Source organism: Pundamilia nyererei, unplaced genomic scaffold, assembly GCF_000239375.1.
Source record: "Pundamilia nyererei isolate P.nyererei 1_Seehausen unplaced genomic scaffold, PunNye1.0 scaffold00123, whole genome shotgun sequence".
NCBI lineage: Eukaryota > Metazoa > Chordata > Actinopteri > Cichliformes > Cichlidae > Pundamilia > Pundamilia nyererei.
Window position 1 is genome coordinate 518,817 of NW_005187524.1, and position 17,639 is coordinate 536,455.

The following is a 17,639-nucleotide window of genomic DNA, read 5'->3' on the forward strand; positions in this document are numbered from 1 at the left end:
AGCATACTTTTAAATTTGAGATGACTTTGTACACAACCGATCAAAACGCACTAAAAGTGTTGTTTCTGTTTAGGGGCTGGGAACAAATAGAGGTGACCTGTAGTCCCTACTTGAAGGAGACCCCAAGCTCTCAGTGGAACATTGAGGACCATATTAATCCAAAATGTATGATCAATTCATTCATTCCTATTTTGTGTTTGCACTTCTTGATGTCAGACAGCAGCTAACATGTTGTGTATTGTGTGTTCTGGCAGTACCCAACATTAGTCTGTCTGTGCTGAAGCCCAATTTTCTGGAAATCTTACTGGAGTCCCATATTGTTATGTTTAGAGTAAGTAATAATAAGAGAATAAATCAGCTCATCTGCTTTAAAAGAAAGTGCATCTTCATTTCTTTTCATTTTATTTTATTGTCTTTTAGGGAAATAGTGGCTTAAAACCCAAAGACAATGAGATGAATTCCAAACCTTGGCACTGGCCAATCAACTACCAGGTACTTTAAATATAAATAACTAAAATTATTTTTTTAATATCTTTTAACTTCATGTCATTTCTTTCCGTGAAGGGCTTGAGGTTTTCAGGAGTAAATGCAACAGAGTACCGCGTTTACCTGCTGGGGAACCCTGTAAGTTTGTTTTTAAGTTTTCATGCTTACAATCTCATTTAACCAGCAGATCAGTGTCCTCATGGTGAAAATGGTTTTCAGGTGGTGTGGTGGATAAATCTGGCCAGTTTGGGGTTGTATCTCACCATGGTGGCGGTGGCTTCCATAGCCACCCAAAGAGGTTTTTCACTGGGCCAACAAAGAATAGGTATGGTAAATAATGGTGCCTTAACAGTATGTGTTTGCATAGTGACTTTAAATAAAGCGTTATTGTCCTGTGATTCAGAGCATTCTCTTGTGCTTGTGAGAGGAGGTGGACTGCTGATGCTCGGTTGGCTCCTGCATTATGCACCTTTTTTTACCATGGGTCGTATCCTCTACTTTCACCACTACTTCCCTGCAATGCTCTTCAGCAGCATGTTAACAGGTACCAAACTGTGCTGGACTTCTGTATTCCAACTATAACGTGTAGAGGGGAGTGCAGGGGTACAGAAGTGAAGTAGAAGCCACACATAAGAACCTTTTTTCAGCAGGTTTGGTGGGTGAAAGTGTCGCCAATACTTCACTTACAGCTTACTTCACTTAATGGCTTGCATTAGAGTCAACAGTGTTTAGGACACAGTTATCTCAGTTTTGCATACTTGACAGACAGTTTTTGCAATTTTGGTTAAATTATTGTGGTTTTTTTCCTCCAGGACTGACGTTAGACATCCTTTTCAGAAGTGCTGACCTTCTACTCCACCCACCTTATTCCTATTGGTTCCAGCGAGCTGGGCAGCTGCTGCTTCTGTTTAGTATTCTTTACAGGTGAGCTGAGTACTATGAAGAATCAGCTTGTTCTTAACACTGTCAGAAACCGCCTATCAGTACTGTGAGGTATCTGCTACATAATGTAGTTCCTTATGATAGTCCAACTATTGTTTTATACTTTGATTGATGCTCTTGATGGTCCTAATGGTTTAATTAGCCATGAAGTTCTTGTAGCAGACTGTTTGCTGTGGATGAAAAGATTATGGATTATTAAAGGATTGTTATTGTTTTGTTGAGAGTTAATGACAAGATTAATACCTACAGTCCATCATGATTGATAAATCATTTAAGTTAAAGGAAGCAGGTGCTCTTAATATGCTATATATTGTCATGTATATCATGTAGATGTAATACAGTTTTCAAGTTTGGATGGACTATCATACAGATATTCTAATAGGATTACAACCTTCTCATCTGGCTCTCAGAAAGAAGCTTCTCTGCTAATTCTTACTAAATATTAAAAGAATAATTACACTGAACTTCTTGCTGCTGTGACTTTAGATCTCATAGCCCATTTTAGCACAAGAATGGAAGTATTTCATCTACTTAGTGTAACTGACTGTGATCCATTCACTGTCTGTCAGTTTCTACCTGTTTCATCCGCTGTCCTATGGCATGACGGGTCCACTAGCACACGAGCCGGGCAGCGCCATGGCTGATCTGAAGTGGATGGACTCCTGGGAGTTCTAGTCTGCTTTGCAGGAAGATGACACTAATGATGTGACTTGCACCTGTTCTGAGTATAAGGGACTTAAAACTGACAGAGTAGTGTTTGCACAAAGAAGTGATTCTTAAAAGGTACTGACTGAAATTCTACGTGTCTTAGTATTTGTGTCACAGCATTTGCACCTGACGTTGTCTATCATGCATGAAGAATGCTTGTTAAGGCAGACCTAACTCAATGCAACGTGAAAGCCCGATTGTGGTGTAAGTGGGAATCTTAACTTTGTCTCTGAGAGGCCTTAACTAACATCACAACTTCTGTTCCTAGATTTAACGTGTACTGTAATTCAAAAGAATAAGCTAAAGTGCCTGAAAGGAAAAAGTTTCTAAAAAGTAAGTTTTAAAGGTTTAAATGCTACATCTCCCTGATTTTCGTTTTTAAATTTTGTACAGTTAGAAACTATTAGACTGTATTTTGATTAGGGATTTTCTGATTTTACTCATTACTTAGTATTTTGGTACTGTATTTAGCCATTAGTGCTGTGTGTTACACACTATTTTTATACTATGTAAGACTATTACTCTGTTTACATTTTAATGTGATCAATAAACAGTGATACTGCATTCTGTATCTATACATGTAAAGTTTTCTACATTTTTGAAGTTGAAGGAAACCTTTAAATAGTTTTTATGTTCTGTACAATAACATGAAGCATGTCTTTACTAGACATGGTATTTTCAGTGTTGATAATTAAAATATGATTGACTACTTGAGATATCCCCAAAAGCTCAGAAATGTTTAGAAATCTGATAAAAGTCATAGAGTTCAAAAGATCATTCCAGTAATATCCATGTAAAAACATAAAAAGTAACACTGCAACAACTTGATATTGGTCCCCTTGAAAATAATTACATATAATATAATACATTGCTTTGGTTGCAGGTGTATAAACATATTCCTGTGCTCCCCCAAAGTTATATTGTTAGTTTAAATGTAGGAACCGAAGTCACCCCGACCCAAATATAACCGTCAGTTACTTAATGTTCGTTGTATTTTTTTCTGACTTGAACTTAATGCTGGATATAACAATAAACCGGCGGGCCGCCTGGTGGCGTGTTTCTGAAGTACACCACATACACTTGTCAGAGCTGCTGCTGCCGCTGCCATTGGCTGTCGTTTATCACGTGATTATTGTGAAGATGGCGTCTCCAAATGGAGGTAAATTCTAATTCTTTACCCTGCGACGCTGTGTATAAAATGTAAAATTGAGATCTTTAAGCACATTAAACCGTTAAGAACTATAATCCTGTTTTATTTGAAGACCCACAGACGACAGAATACGCATGTTAGTGCCGTATTTTTGCTGTTTGGACATGTTTTTCCGTTGGCTAAAGCCCTCACTAGCCCCGGTGTTCGGTCCAGTAAATGGGGAAGAAGAGCGGGTAGCAAGCTTGAATTCGTTCGTGTAGTCTGACTCAGAGCTGAAGCTGTGCATCCTGCTAGCTAAAATATTAGCTGTTAGTTACTGCTGTACTACTAACAGGTTAAATCATCCCTCCTTAGACCAGTTTCATAACAAGTGTAGTGTTTTTGTTTTGGTTGTATTGCTTTCTTCTTCTTTTTTTTCCCAACGTTTTTTTTCTGTGTTGTACATCTCGTTATTCTTATTACTGGAAGCTGTGTACTTGAAATTGATCATCTTGTATGTTTAACAGTAAAGCACCGTGTGTTTTACAGATGACTGTAGACACTCACTGTTGTACCTCTCTCGTGATTTCATCCATACAAATTGAGAGTAATTTGACCCAAAATTTAACATTGCAATCCATCCAATCTAGTCTTTGTGTAATTTGACATACTTTGACATTTTCCTCAGATGCACATTGCATTCTGTAAATATGCCAGGTTTGGGGGTAATAGCTCTTTGGGTTCCTTGATGTGCGAAATGCTATTTTACATTTTCAGTCCGTGTTATATTTGCCATTTCTTTGTAGATTCAACTGAAGAAATTAGAGAAAATTATGTTTTGCAATTGGCTGCTAGTAACAAATACCTCTTGAGTTTAGTGCTTTTGTATGCTTGAATGAATTCATAAATCGGTGTTAAGTGGTTTGACAAACAATCCTCTGAAAATGGTCAGCTATTAATCATAAGGTGGAAAATAGGGGGGAAAGTAACAAATGGCCAAAGAAAAACTACTAGCCAACACTGGTCAAAGTCTGGCTCAGTGGAAGGAAAATGCAAAGAAATGATGGGTGGCTCAAGACTTTTGCATTGTACTGTACATGACATTAAACATGGAAGAAGATGCCCAAGGCTGTTAAAATAAGGTGTTATCACACAATTTGCCCAACAGATTGGCTCTGACCCAATTTTCTGCCTGTATTGTCACTACTGTGTGCAGGTCATGTTACTGCTGAGCAGATAATGGTGCACAGTCAATCAGTGTTTGTGAAAGTTTGTGAAATACATTGTTGGAAAGCTGGTAAACAGCCCAGCATTTTCCACTTTTTATATAATTGTGACATGCTGTAACTATACATAGACAACTTAATTCTATGTTAATTCTTAAGGCTATTACATCCCTGTAATTTCACTGAAACACCATTCTTGCTAAACATAGATCCTTATCTGTTATTTTTTAATGGAGCGCCTTGTGACTTATCAGTCCAAAATAAGGTTTAGTGACTGTGAGTACCATAGAATCTGATATAGATGGGACCATTGTTATTCTATAATCAAAATAGAATTGTTTTTAATTATATGATAAAGGTGATAATTAAACACAGCTATGTATTGATTTTAGGAGACCCATGTTTTTCTGAACAAGTGAACCCGAATCATGCTGACAAAATTCCCTCCTCATAACAGAGACACTTAAACCCTGCTGGCTACAGTTGAACAAGTATCTAAAAACCACTTATTCAGGATTATTCAGTGTTGCAGGGAGAATGGACCCTATCACAACTGTCACTGGGTGAAAGATACCCAGGGATTTTTTTTAATATATATATATAAAGATGTTTTTACTCTGTAAAAATCCATCCATCTATTTAGTGCCTAGCTCGTCAGATGCCTGAGATGGCTCCTTCTGATGCAGAGGAATATTAGCTCTAAGGAAACACTGAAGCATCATTTTGCCACTTGCATCCACAATGTCATTCTTGTATTCGTCGCCCACAGTTCGTCCCTCGTGGTTACAGTAGGAACATAAATCTACTGGCTCTAATTTGTTTTCTTTGTCTTGATAGGTGATGATTTTGAGTCGTCATTGCTGAGTTTTGAGAAGTTGGATAGAGCATCACCAGACTTGTGGCCAGAGCAGTGTAAGTTTATCTCCTGCTCCTATGTGACTGGTTACCGTAGCTTTTATTATGCATAAACTTTATTATTCTCTGATCTCTCATACAGTACCTGGAGTCGCAGAATTTGCTGCATCTTGTAAAACTGTGAGTTAGATTTAATATGGCTGAGTTTGAGTTACACATTAGAAACATAAATAGGCTTGTCACACTTCATGATGTGTGATCTGTAACTCTTTATCACAGCCCATCTGCAATTCACCTCCAAAATGGATGTCAGATCTGGAGAGTGAGGATATTGAAATGTTGAAAGGTTGGTCCAAATAGCTAAAATTATGGGGTTTTTTTCCAGACAGATTTTTCAATTTACTTGTTACAGTTGGTGTTAAACAGAAAGACTGGTGGACAGAGGCAGACTTAATATATAATCCTGTCAAAATGGTTAACATTTTGCTGAAGTTAGGTTAGCGCTTTTATTATGGGTCTTGTTATCCTTCTGTAGAGCTGGGTAGCCTGACCACAGCCAACCTGATGGAGAAGGTCAAAGGACTTCAGAATCTAGCATACCAACTGGGCTTAGAGGAGTGTAAGTACACAAACAGCACACACATGCCAGTGTACAGATAATCCAGCCTTTAAACCTTTAAAATCACTGAGAGTGCAAAAAGGATGTGGTCACATGTTACCACTAGATGGTGCTCATAGGCCTCTCTTGGGTTTTGCTTCTCTGTCTGGAAGAAGTAACTTCCCAGCATCTTTAAGAATCATAACACTGAAAAATCCTAATAGATTTAAGTTCACGTGGGCCTGTATGCTTTTGTCCAAAGACAGAAAAAAAAAAGAAAATGTAACTTCAACTCCCAAAGCTTGTGTCTAACAGCAAGCATGTTGACCTCAACGCCTTAAATACCGTATTTAGGGTAATATTGGTAAACTTGAATGGTAAGAAAGAAAAGTATGCCCAGAGGAGACAAATGCCTAAGCATTTGATGGATGCAAAATCTATTTTTAATCCATTCCCCCAGTGCCACCATTGTCATAATCCTTGTGGAGTGTGGATTAGAGAGATGTAGCTAAGTGCTCATATTTCCCGAAGAGAAAAATCGGTTTTAATTTTTCCAGTTTAGAAGCATGCAAGTGGTGAAAAACTGTGATATACCCCTGTCATGGCAATACAACCTTAGCATTTTTTTATGTTTACAAATATACATGGAAAGTTTGCTAACTCAATTAAATTACCACCTAAGGGCAAAATGGTCAGATTTTGGCTCAATTACACTAGAAGTGCAGTACTTTGTAAGAGTCAATAAAGACAATCTGAGCCAAATAATGCAAAAAATAATATGGATAGGCTTTGATAAAAATTTGAAAGCAGCACATGTTCAACTGTCTAACAATGTGAGATTTTTAGATGGTTGAGTGATTTTAATGGCAAAGATTTGCTACAATGCTCTCATCTACAAATGTCTGTCGGTACATAAATATTAACAGGGTGCCTGTGCTTTAGTTGCATAAGCCATAACTTTAAAATCTATTTAGTTGAAAAATGTCTGATCTCCCAGCCTTTGCCTAGCATGTAATCTGGCTGGTATAAAGATGTTAGCTGTCATAGGTGCAGGACTGCAGGCTTTGCAATCATGTCATGTACCCCGGGATGACGGGACGCAATGACGGTTATTATTGGTGTCAGAGCAGCCCTGTAATCGGTGCCTGTTTAATGCTCTCTGGTTTAATTTTCTCCTTTTCCGGGCTGTCAGGGGAGGCCTTGTAAATCTCAGCTACTTTTTCATCATGTTTGTGCACTCTTCAGTACCCGTAAACATACTCCGCAGAGGCATGGCAGAGCGAGGGCAGAGGACAGGATTTACTGCCCTCCCCCCTTCAACATGTGGACCATTAAAGTTGGAGCTGGTTAATGGCAGAGCACAATCAAGTAGTGAAAACCCGCCCACCATACTGCAGTGAGAAAGGAGATTTGAACCAGAAATTTCCCTTTTCCTAGAATGCGCTTAAGCAGAATTAGTGTAGGTTTTTGCTTTTTCTAATATTTGTACATATGTATGTAACATGGATATGAGGGGGATAAGGACACACCCTCCTCCCACAAGCAACCCAAAAAAAGGGCTGTGTGATGCTGGCCCAGTTAGTCCCAGAGGGTTTGGCGCGTGCCTATTCCTCAGGCCCCATCTGTTACTCCGCCCCATGATGAATACCCCTGTCGTGGGCCACTGAGCGTGGGCATCAAGCCTGTGGTCTCGAGGGAAAGCTGAGGACTCTGATAAGTGCTGTTATTGGAGGTAATTGAAAGCTGAGTGTTCCTTTGGGATGCACTGAAGGGCCTCAGCTACTGAGACGACTGGTAACACGGCTGCTGGAGCTGGTGGGATTTTGCACTCTCACACTTGTGGCCTCAACTGACTGCCGTTTAACATGTCTTCCCTAGAATGTGTCATTAGTTGTTGTTATTGAAGATTCATATTACACAGAACAACAGAAAATTTGTTGTTGTTGTGGTTGTTGAGTGTTTTCATGAACTTATAACAGTGACATCAGATGTTTCTCAGCAGTGGTTACTATAATATATTCAGAACATGCACCCTTTTAAAGTTTTAAAGTTAACCCTAACTATATTTTCCTCCCTCAAAATTTTGCCAGGCGCTAGAACTAATCAAAATAATTTTGTCATCTCCACATTGTTATAAAAATTGTAAGGAAAAATATCACTTAATTCAATTCCAAAAAAAGAAAAACGACGTGACTCGTTGCCTTCTGGGTGTGCAATCATATGTCGTGGCTTCTGTTGCACCCTGCGTTACCTCTCTCCTGCCATGATGCCACCCAGCACATACCCCGGCCAACTCTGTTGCATCTTCTTGTGTGAAGGTGAGACTGAAGGTCACCCTGCTTTGACAGCTCCTAATGGGGCTTCATCCACCACCACCTCCTCCACACCCTTAGGATCAATCTCCGGCCTATTAGAAGCATGCCGCTGCTGAATATGATTGCATTCACTGGGCCCCACTAGTGCTAATGTGCCTCCATCAATCCATCAGGGCGGGCTGACCGCAGGGCGGGTGGTTATGAAGTACCTCAGCTGACAACAGCTGAATGAGGAACAGAGGATACCTCCCCACCACCGCTACCACTCTTCCTCCTCCTCCTAACCTCTGCTAGTTCCCTGTGCTAGCCTTTTTACCTGTCCCCTGCTTTTCTTTGGTCTCATAGTTAGAATGAATGGCAGCGTTGTGGTGCATCTCATTCACAGTGGCACCTCATGTGTGCTGAAAGTAAAATAAGCATCTAGGATGGTTCAATTCTTACCTTCTTAATCATCTTAAGCACTTAGTACCTGTAGGCTTTCTGTTATTAGCTTTCTGAAATTGGCTCCCGCACAGGCATTGCTAAAATATGGATGGGTTTTATTTCATAACTAGCACTAATAATTATACACGTCATCATTCATCATCTTGAAAACTCTTAAGTAGTTCAACAGACATATTGCAAAAGGCTGACATGAGCATCTCCTTCCATGGTAAGCATGTTGCAGCTGTATCTGACAGAGCTTCGTCATATCTTATACAAGAATCAGTGTTGGGGCTGTGTGAGAGAGGCAGAGCTAACACACAAACACACATACTCACTGCTCCTCAGTCCTGCCTGCCTGCTGCTGCCTCCCTGAGCAGATCGGAAATGACACCTCATTTCCATAAAGGCATTAGGAATTCATTGGATTTTCTTTCCCAGCTAATCATAGTGCGGGTGTAAAACCTTTTAGGCTTTATAATGAATGATTTTTGACTGATTGCCTATTAATAAGGACACCTCTTGAACAGGCATAGGCTGGGGCAGGGGTTGGGAGGTGCAGATGTGTTTGTTTTGGTGTGTGGATGTGTGTGTGTGTGTGTCAGCCGGGCGAAAATGCATTGGAGGAGGAGGAGGGGTGGGCCTCTCTCGGTTGGGACATAAAGAGGAACCAGTGGCTCCCCTGGGAAATCACAGCTCGTGTCTGCATCTTAAATATCCCTGTGAAGTATCAATAAGTGGGTAATTGAATTTTGAACACAAACATGAGCGTCAGGTGTATGTGTAGCAAGGCGGGTGCGTTGGATGAATATGTGTGCCTCCAAGTCCTTCCATGCTTTGAGTGTTTGTGTGTGTCATTTCCTCTGTGTCTCCCTCATCCCTGGGGACAAGGGCAGTGAAAGTGGATGTTAAATCCATTAAATAAAGCTTACACCCCGCAATAGCTGAGCACCTCTCGGCGATGGTCATTGAGGGTCAGATAAGTCCTCTTAACGCTTAATGAAAGTGAATCGGGTCCGTCACACTTGGGGTCTGCGACTTCAGTTAACCCAGGTGGTCATCGGTCCTGGCTTCTAACAGGCATCTGGGAGCTCACTGGGAGCATGTCATTTGGGTGGTGGTGGGGGGGGGGGATTTGGGTTGGGCAAAGTGATGATTACTCTCATTTTATACACAGGGGATTGGTAGGAGGGGGGCTGTTACAATGGCACGCAGATCACTTGTAAATGAGAGGAAAGTGAGATGTTACACCACTGCGTTTCCTCTGCATTTTCCTTTCATCCACATGGGATTTGGCAAGTGAGGATGATTTACCAGTGTGGAGCAGAAAATTGCAGCAACATTTGGGTTGCAACAGTGCAGGCTCTGATACTTCAGAGGGCATATTTCCTGGCATACTTAGCCGCTTGCAGATATAGGTTAATCTCCATTGTTTCAGTGGACCAAATCAGAGCCAAAATCCACATCCAGAGGGTATGGGGCTGATAAGGTACAATTTCTTTTTTTTTTTTAAATTTGCAAATCAAGCCAAGGGGAATGTTTAATTTAGGTAAAATTGACATATACTGTATGTTGTGGCTGTGTTTGATAACCTACCATAACATATGATGATGGAATCTGTGGCCATTAGGGCTAAATGATAATTAGATGGTAACAAATCAACAGGACAAGGCGATGGCCTGCAGAATCCATAAGGTGCCATTTAGTATGGATGGTAGTCGTAACAAGATGCTGATTAACTTAGTGCAAAATTAGTGATTGACCTTTCTAATCAACTAAACAAATCTCTAAGTCTCCCTAATCAGTATTGATCTGATCTCTTCGGGTGTATGACAAAGCCTGTGTGAATGTGTTTGTGTGCGTTGGTCAGCAAGCTTTTGAGTGAGTCAGGTTTTCTGTAGTAATGCTCTTTTGTTTATTTTCCAAAAATGAACAGCTATTGGAGTCTCTTTTGATCAGTCATAGAAAATCTCGAAAAGACAGATCCAGCAAAATAAACATTGTAATTAAGATCAACCACTTATTGTTACATTTTATCTGAGATACATAATTTCGTCTGAGTGTGTTTACAGTATATGACAATCTATGTGTGATTTTTGGGTTGTGAGGGTACCACTTTGGTCCGTCTATACTTTGTAAACATGGATGCTGGGCTCAAATCCAAAATGAGTTACAGGGAAAAGAGAACATGGATACGAAGTAGAAAACACAGGCTGGATCCCAATTCAGGATCTGCAGCCTTAAAGTACGCAGCCTCAACGATCCACAAGGGCCGCGTACTCAAAGACCGCTAAGGCCGGAAGTGCGAGGCTTGTGAAATGGGACGCTCTAGCCTCCGTTGCGCTGCCCAGGTTGCCTAGCAACCATGATACTAACAGCTGGAAATGTGTCATACAGCTGTGTTTGACAGAAATGAAGGAGAAAATCTTTTGTTCATTTGTTTGTTCCTACATGAGCTTTGATCATTCTCTGTAAGATTAAGCTCAGCTATTGGACGGCGTGTATTTTAAAGTAAAGGCTTTAAAACCAAGTTAGCACAAACGTCACTAATGTCACATAACTTTGCCGACATGTGGCCAACAGGAATGTTTTAATGTTCTTCGTTATTAAACATTTGCACATAAATAAGTGACATAATATTCAGCACTTACTTAAACTTTACTCTTCAGGCGCCCCTCATCCGCTGTTTTTTTCCGGCAAAATTATCCACACCCAGCGCCGCGCTATGCATTCTGGGATACGTTGGGCCACGAAGTCTACACCGCCACATCCTTAAAATTCAGGGAAATGAAGGACGCATTTGAGGGCCGCATTTCGAGCAGCCCTTGAATTGGGACAGCCTTCGTCGCGTCGCTGTGACATAATCGGCCTTAAAATGCGGCCTTTAAGGCTGCAGAGCCTGAATTGGGACACAGCCATTGACGTGCAAATGCAGTCTGAATGGGAGAAGACAAAGGCGGTCTTCAAAATTTTATTTATGTCTAGTCTACTCAGTCCTGCAATAAAAAGTGTGATTATTGTGCACTAACTAGATAACCACTGCAGACAGCTGTTAACATATATCTTCCCTTGCAATAGTTTTTGTCTTGTCTTTCCCCTCAAACCCCAACCAGTCATGGCATCTGGCTGCTCTGTCCTGAACCTTGTTCTGATGGAGGTCTCTTCCTGTTAAAAGGGAGTTCTTCCTTCTCACTGTCACCAAGTGCTCGCTTATATCTGATTGTTGGAGTTTACTCTCTAATATTGTAATGTCATTACCAAACAATATAAAGTCGTTTCAGGTCACTCTTGTTGTATGTTGGCGCTAAAAAATAAAATTGAATTGAACTGTGTGACTGAGAGATTTTGTACTTTACTTGAATATATCATCACTCCACAAATAGGCATAATTTTTATTATCCCTGTTGCATGAACAGCAGAATGCTGCACCACATTTAAGGCCATAGACTCTACTACGTTGCTGTTTTTTCTGTACATTGTAGTTGTCATATCTCTGAGCATTTATAAAAATTCTGTACATGAGTATATTACAGAAACATGCTGGAGGCTGCAGCTGTAACAGTGCTGTAAATTTTCAGTGGAATTGCAGAGTAACATTGCTCATGCAAAAGAGCCAAATCCTTTAAAATAATAGCAATAGTAGTAGTAGCTCTCTTGTTTTATACTGCAGATGCAAAAAGCTTCAACTAAAGTCTTAAACATACTTTTAGAACTTGTTTTAATAGAGGATTTTTATGAAACTGCTTGGGCTACTGCATTGTTAAAACATATGAGGAGTGTTAAGCTGTTTGGAACCAAAAATAAGAGAAAAAACGACAGAGAAATAAAAAGAAAAAAAATACAGACAGTTTTTGTGGATATTCTCAGATGTTAACTTTTTTCAAACATACTGGCTTTTGTTATCTTTTAGGTTGAGGTACTTTCAGTTTCAGCTGGACAGAGCCTGTGGTCTGTCTGCAGACAGTAACAGTATATTTACAGTTTGTTCTCGCTTTGCATTTTTTAAAAACTTTATCACTAACACACAGAGCCCCGCACGCTGCCAGCACTTCTCGTTTTATGAAAATAAATCCCACATTACTATTTCATAACTTTAATTTAATGTCTTTAATGTTATGATATTAGATATTTGAGTTTCTATCTGAGAAAGGGGAGGCTGAAGTGAACCGTAATTAATGAGACATTCAGCAGGGCGCGTAATCTCAAGAGAGGCACTGCTATCTTTGATCTGTTTTACAGGTTGAGCTCGTCACGGGTTGGAGAAATTGATAATAAGAAGGAGAGAAGCATTTCATGTTAAAAATGCAAATATTAACTGCTGCCCTTTTACCGTTCCTTCTGATGCTGCTTCAAATAATAGTGACACCATCTTTCTGCCAGTTTAAGGGTCATCCCAGTGTAATTGCTTTCCCTTGCCTAATTTTGATGGCTTCACTTCAATCTAAAGAATCCTATGTGTGGCCAGAGGTCCGTTGATGACTCCGTTTAGGGTGATTTGAAGAGATGGAAAATTGGAAAATGAACCCATCCCATTCCAGTTAGCATCATCTTCAACCTAATGATGGACACCTCAAGGTGACATGGCCCCCACGCCCAGATGCACCATTATCATTCCACCCTGGGCAACTCATCTAAATTACTAACTGCCCTGGCTTTTTCATTAGCCACATTGGGCAGAGGAGGCGGGGCCCCTCTGCACCAGCACACGCAGACAGCAAACAGGCGTTATGAAGGTGGGCGACTTTGTGCTTAAAGCCCATTTAAAATAAGTGCTGTCTGCTGCTCTGTCATCATTTATTTGTCTGATGTACAACATTTGTAACAGTAAAGAAGGCGATCTAAGCTTTGTGCTTTTTAAAATCTGTAGTTGAAGCAGAGAGGCTGATCGTCTTCTTATCTCGAGTAGAGTAATTACTGTACCAAGAAGCTGCCTCTGGGGTTTATGATGATGCTGCAGGAAACTGTCTGTAGTCTCTATATTCACACTCGGGTTTGTCTTTGATAGAAAAGCCTCAGCAATGATTGGTCTCCCAGAGAAAGCCATTTTAATAAAGGATCTTCAGCAGGGACGATTATGTTTCAAGACTCGGTGCCAAGATGCTGGCAAAACCTTGTTCACTGAATCCCACTTGAATACATTTCTTTATCTGGTGCTATAGTGACAGTAAGCGACTGTGTTGGTGTGTTGGTAGGGTTGGTCTTTTATTAGTGTGTGGATGTGATAAAATTGCTGTTCATTATACACATTTCAAATTAAATAGCTTACACTCTGTTATAATGGAAAATCTAAACGGGATGAAGACTCATCTCCTGTAGATACAATATAGAAGGATCTATTATGCTCTTTTCCAGCTCTTTTTTTTAAATTTTCACATTTTATTCTATTTTCAGAGTTGAAAATAATCCTCCTTACTGGGCTCTTCTCTTCTTTCCTCAATTCTCCCCTTCTTTCTGATTGGCCGCCCCTTAATAACATAACATTTTAATAGCAAGTGAGGCTGCTGCACTCACTGTGTATTATGTTTCAATTTCTTCTCATCTGAAGCTTCAGCTTCCACAGAGTTAAATTATAAGAAAAGAGGGAAGAAAACCAACAGATTTAAAACAGTTATATCCAGAGTTTTAACTAAACTAGCAACTCATAGTTTTTTAGGACAGTGTGCATCTTGTCTGAATAATGTAATATTTCTTGGGGAGGATGACCTGTCACAGCCCCGTACATTTATAGGCTGGCAACTACTAAGTTCATTGCGCAACCCTAACAATGAAGCCTTCACTCACTCAATTATTCATCTTAATACTTGAATGAGTATTATGTTTCTGTTAGTGTCTGTCACTGTTCATAACCTGTAATCATTTTTGCTTCTTAAATCACATACACATTAATACTTGTATACATGCATAGGTCTAAGTACCTGTACCTCACTACAGTGAGCCAACAATTTTGTAATCACAAGACTCTTTGGTAGTTACGTCTCAATTTTATGTTGATTTTCATGTCCTGGATGAACAGATGTTTGTATAAATTGCCTCCCGATGTGACACTGGAGATATTAAATACATGCTGTGCATTACTAACAAGCTTTTCTGAAGTTGTTAGAGCTGTAACCAAGTGTTGCACAAGACTGATTTGTTTCTGATTTTAACAACTTACTAAGAAGACTGTTGAAAGGTCTCTGACACTGTGCTGTAGTTTATCTAAAATATGTGTTTTCTTGTTTTCCAGCCAGAGAAATGACCAGAGGAAAGTTCCTAAACATCTTGGAGAAGCCCAAGAAGTGATTTATCTTTTTGTTTGGATTTCACAGTGATTGCAGTCGTTGCATTCACCAGTACGCTATGAACATGTTCAGACATTCACAGTCAAGTTCAAGGACTGCATTCTGATTAAATAGAGCCAAATGCTCACTAACATTGCTGATGTCTTCTCATCAGACTCCTCTGTACAACTGCTGTTCTCTAAATAATCTTTTTCTTTTTCTTTTGAAAGTTGTTGCTTTTCTCTGGATTTCTCTCTGTAGATCTACCTTGATTAAATGTTCCCTAATTATTCATACTTTTGAACATGAAACTTTTTTTTCAGTTTGTGAAATTATTTAATAAACTATTAAAATGAAAAGATCTTTGCTTTTTTTTTTTTTAAGAATTTAAGTCTCCTGTGACTTGATTACGTTTGCAGCCAAAGGAGCCAACTGTAGTGATGCAAAAGTTTTTAGAGACTGTTCAACTTCTTTTAATTAGGGCAATAACTTCATGCCTCTGCCACTCCACAGAGTGCAGCACCTCTCTGCTGTGGACATGTAAGGAGCTCCGACGTGGGAGTACTTTCTCGGCTATCGGGGCATGTTTTCTTTTTAATGAGCATTGGAAGCAGGGTCCCCTACACAAAACATTGCGTAAAAATAATATTGCTCATTGTCATCGCCGTTAATAAGAGTTGACATAATTACTAGGACCATTTCTTTTCTAATTAGCACACTTCAACGTTGTCGGAGCTAGCGGCCGGGCAAAAAGAGAATCAGACAGGCATGCCGAATGGGAAACAAAAAGAAGTCCATCCGCCATAATTAGGTAAGACAATGCCTCGGACTGTTCTCGGCTGGAGATGTCGCAGGGGCTCTGGCCGCTCACTCCCAACAAGTTACACTTCTCCCCAGGCCGGTAATAAGCCCCCAGTCGTCTTTCCGATTCACACGGACAGAGGCCGCCATTGCCTCTCTGGCTTCACCCCTCGTGACCTACACGGACCCTGGCTCACCCCTCCGAAAATATGTATTCATGCAGCACTTTGGCTTTGTCCGTGTTTCTTACTGAAGTGTCCTGGGACGCGCAGTCTGGCGAGCCGCTGACGCAAAGCGTGGACAGAAAAGAAGCCCAGCACGTCTTTATTTATGGCCTCAAGAAGCTGAAGGCCTGTGCACGCTTCTTAAGCTGGAGTTTGTCATTCGGGTGCTGAGAAACATTAGAAATAAAACCAGGGATTAAACGGAATAATTTAGATCTGATCCCACCAAGTGTCACCAATGACTTGTGACGCGGTGGCTTTATGAAGTTAAAACATTTACTGATAATTTGTAGATATTTTAAAGCCACAAAAAATAAACTGAGTGTTTCCAGTTTTATCGTCTCTATTCTCTTTTCGGAAGGCCTTCGTTTATTAATGCATTCAATAACTTTAAAGCGCATTACACTTCCTAGTTTGCTAAAAGGTGAAGTCCCTCTAGATATAAATATTAAAAACGACTTTCATATTATCTGTGAAAGCCCCCACACAAAAACGTGTAATAATGTTATTTCAAAACAGGACAAGTTAATAGTTTGTGAGGGGATTGGTTGAAATCATGCAAATTCTATTCATATTAAAGTGCAGAAGCTTAGATTATGCATTCTTTTATTTATGCTCTACAGAGTGCATTTGACGATGTTGTGATTCTAATCGTAGGCTGTTGCAGAACTTATACACATTATAAAAAAGTGCATTATTTTAAAGTCAGTGTGTCTGCATTTCCCGCATTTATGCATTCAGTGCAACAACTGTGCCCATTTGAAGTGCCCCTGCCGTCTGTGGGACTGGCTGAATGTAGACACCTGTTGATGCTGACTGGCGAACATTGATCAGTCTGCTGAGCGCTGACGTGTTAAACGAGCTGACATCCTCAATATGGTGTACGCACTGTGGCTTCCTGTCACCCGTATAGCCTCAGTCCAGCCAAGCAGTCTCTTCGAGAAACGGGTCAGTCCCCGCAGAGCTGGTCATCCATATGGAGGGAGAGAAAAAAAGAGAAACACTCCATCCATCCGCAGTGCGTTGCCCTGACCTCACGTAGCCTCTGTGCCCCGACAAACGTCAATCCGATGTGCCCCGAGTCCTTAAATTAGCTGTCAATTAGTGCAAATTAATCAACTCCTCGCCTAATTAAGCAATGCCGACGGGCAGCTACCAAACATGCCATTGTGGAGGAGCCATGAGAAAGCTGCGGGGCTTGCAAACTCTTTCAGTATACCGGAGGAGGAGGAGAGGGGAGGAGGGCATCGCATAACATCACGCCCTGGAAGTGCTTTGGGAAAGCAGAGGCTTTTGGCTGAGCTTTAGTAGTCGTCCCCCCCCCCTCCCTGACTCGGCGCTACATGTGCGCTGTCATCAAGTTGCCTGCACCTTGTTTCAACACCGAGCATTCAAACTGATTGAGCACCCACACCTCTTGCATGAGACGTTTCTGTTTTGTTTTTTGAACAGTTTGACAACAGTCAGATTGGACACCTCAAAAGAAAGCCACAGGCAGTCCATGTGACTTATCCATTCACCAGTGTGTGTGTGTGTGTGTGTGTGTGTGTGTGTGTGTGTGTGTGTGTGTGTGTGTGCTTCCCGTAAATACGCTGCATTGGCCTTTTTATTTTTAACATTTTAAATCTCACAGCTGTTTTAGCAGAGCCTCACCTTCTGCAGGCCACTCCTC

General features: G+C 40.6%; 2 protein-coding genes across 3 annotated transcripts in view; both read left to right on the forward strand.

Moving 5' to 3' along the window:
* Positions 1 to 2,704, forward strand: part of pomt2 (protein-O-mannosyltransferase 2) — an 8,311-nt gene extending 5,607 nt beyond the window's left edge. The window contains exons 14-21 of one of the 2 annotated variants that reach the window (XM_005742723.1): positions 74 to 165; positions 255 to 331; positions 421 to 492; positions 565 to 624; positions 706 to 811; positions 890 to 1,030; positions 1,299 to 1,410; positions 1,998 to 2,704. In XM_005742723.1, the coding sequence (XP_005742780.1) occupies positions 74 to 165; positions 255 to 331; positions 421 to 492; positions 565 to 624; positions 706 to 811; positions 890 to 1,030; positions 1,299 to 1,410; positions 1,998 to 2,103 (766 nt within the window). In that variant the 3' untranslated portion in view covers positions 2,104 to 2,704. The remainder of the gene's footprint in view (positions 1 to 73; positions 166 to 254; positions 332 to 420; positions 493 to 564; positions 625 to 705; positions 812 to 889; positions 1,031 to 1,298; positions 1,411 to 1,997) is intronic. The other variant, XM_005742725.1, reaches the window with a different exon arrangement.
* A 467-nt stretch (positions 2,705 to 3,171) lies between these two features.
* lin52 (lin-52 DREAM MuvB core complex component) lies at positions 3,172 to 15,295 on the forward strand. The gene is made up of 6 exons (XM_005742726.1): positions 3,172 to 3,295; positions 5,329 to 5,403; positions 5,489 to 5,526; positions 5,626 to 5,692; positions 5,882 to 5,965; positions 14,909 to 15,295. Exons 1-6 carry the CDS (start codon positions 3,277 to 3,279, stop codon positions 14,962 to 14,964), a joined length of 339 nt encoding a protein of 112 aa, XP_005742783.1. The 5' UTR covers positions 3,172 to 3,276; the 3' UTR covers positions 14,965 to 15,295.
* The last annotated feature ends 2,344 nt before the right edge of the window (positions 15,296 to 17,639 follow it).

Bases quoted from the DNA above. Each gene is read 5' to 3' on its own strand.
- lin52 (XM_005742726.1), top strand. The intron at 5,404-5,488 runs GTAAGTTTATCT...TCTCTCATACAG, and splicing joins AGACTTGTGGCCAGAGCAGT to TACCTGGAGTCGCAGAATTT. The intron at 5,693-5,881 runs GTTGGTCCAAAT...ATCCTTCTGTAG, and splicing joins GGATATTGAAATGTTGAAAG to AGCTGGGTAGCCTGACCACA.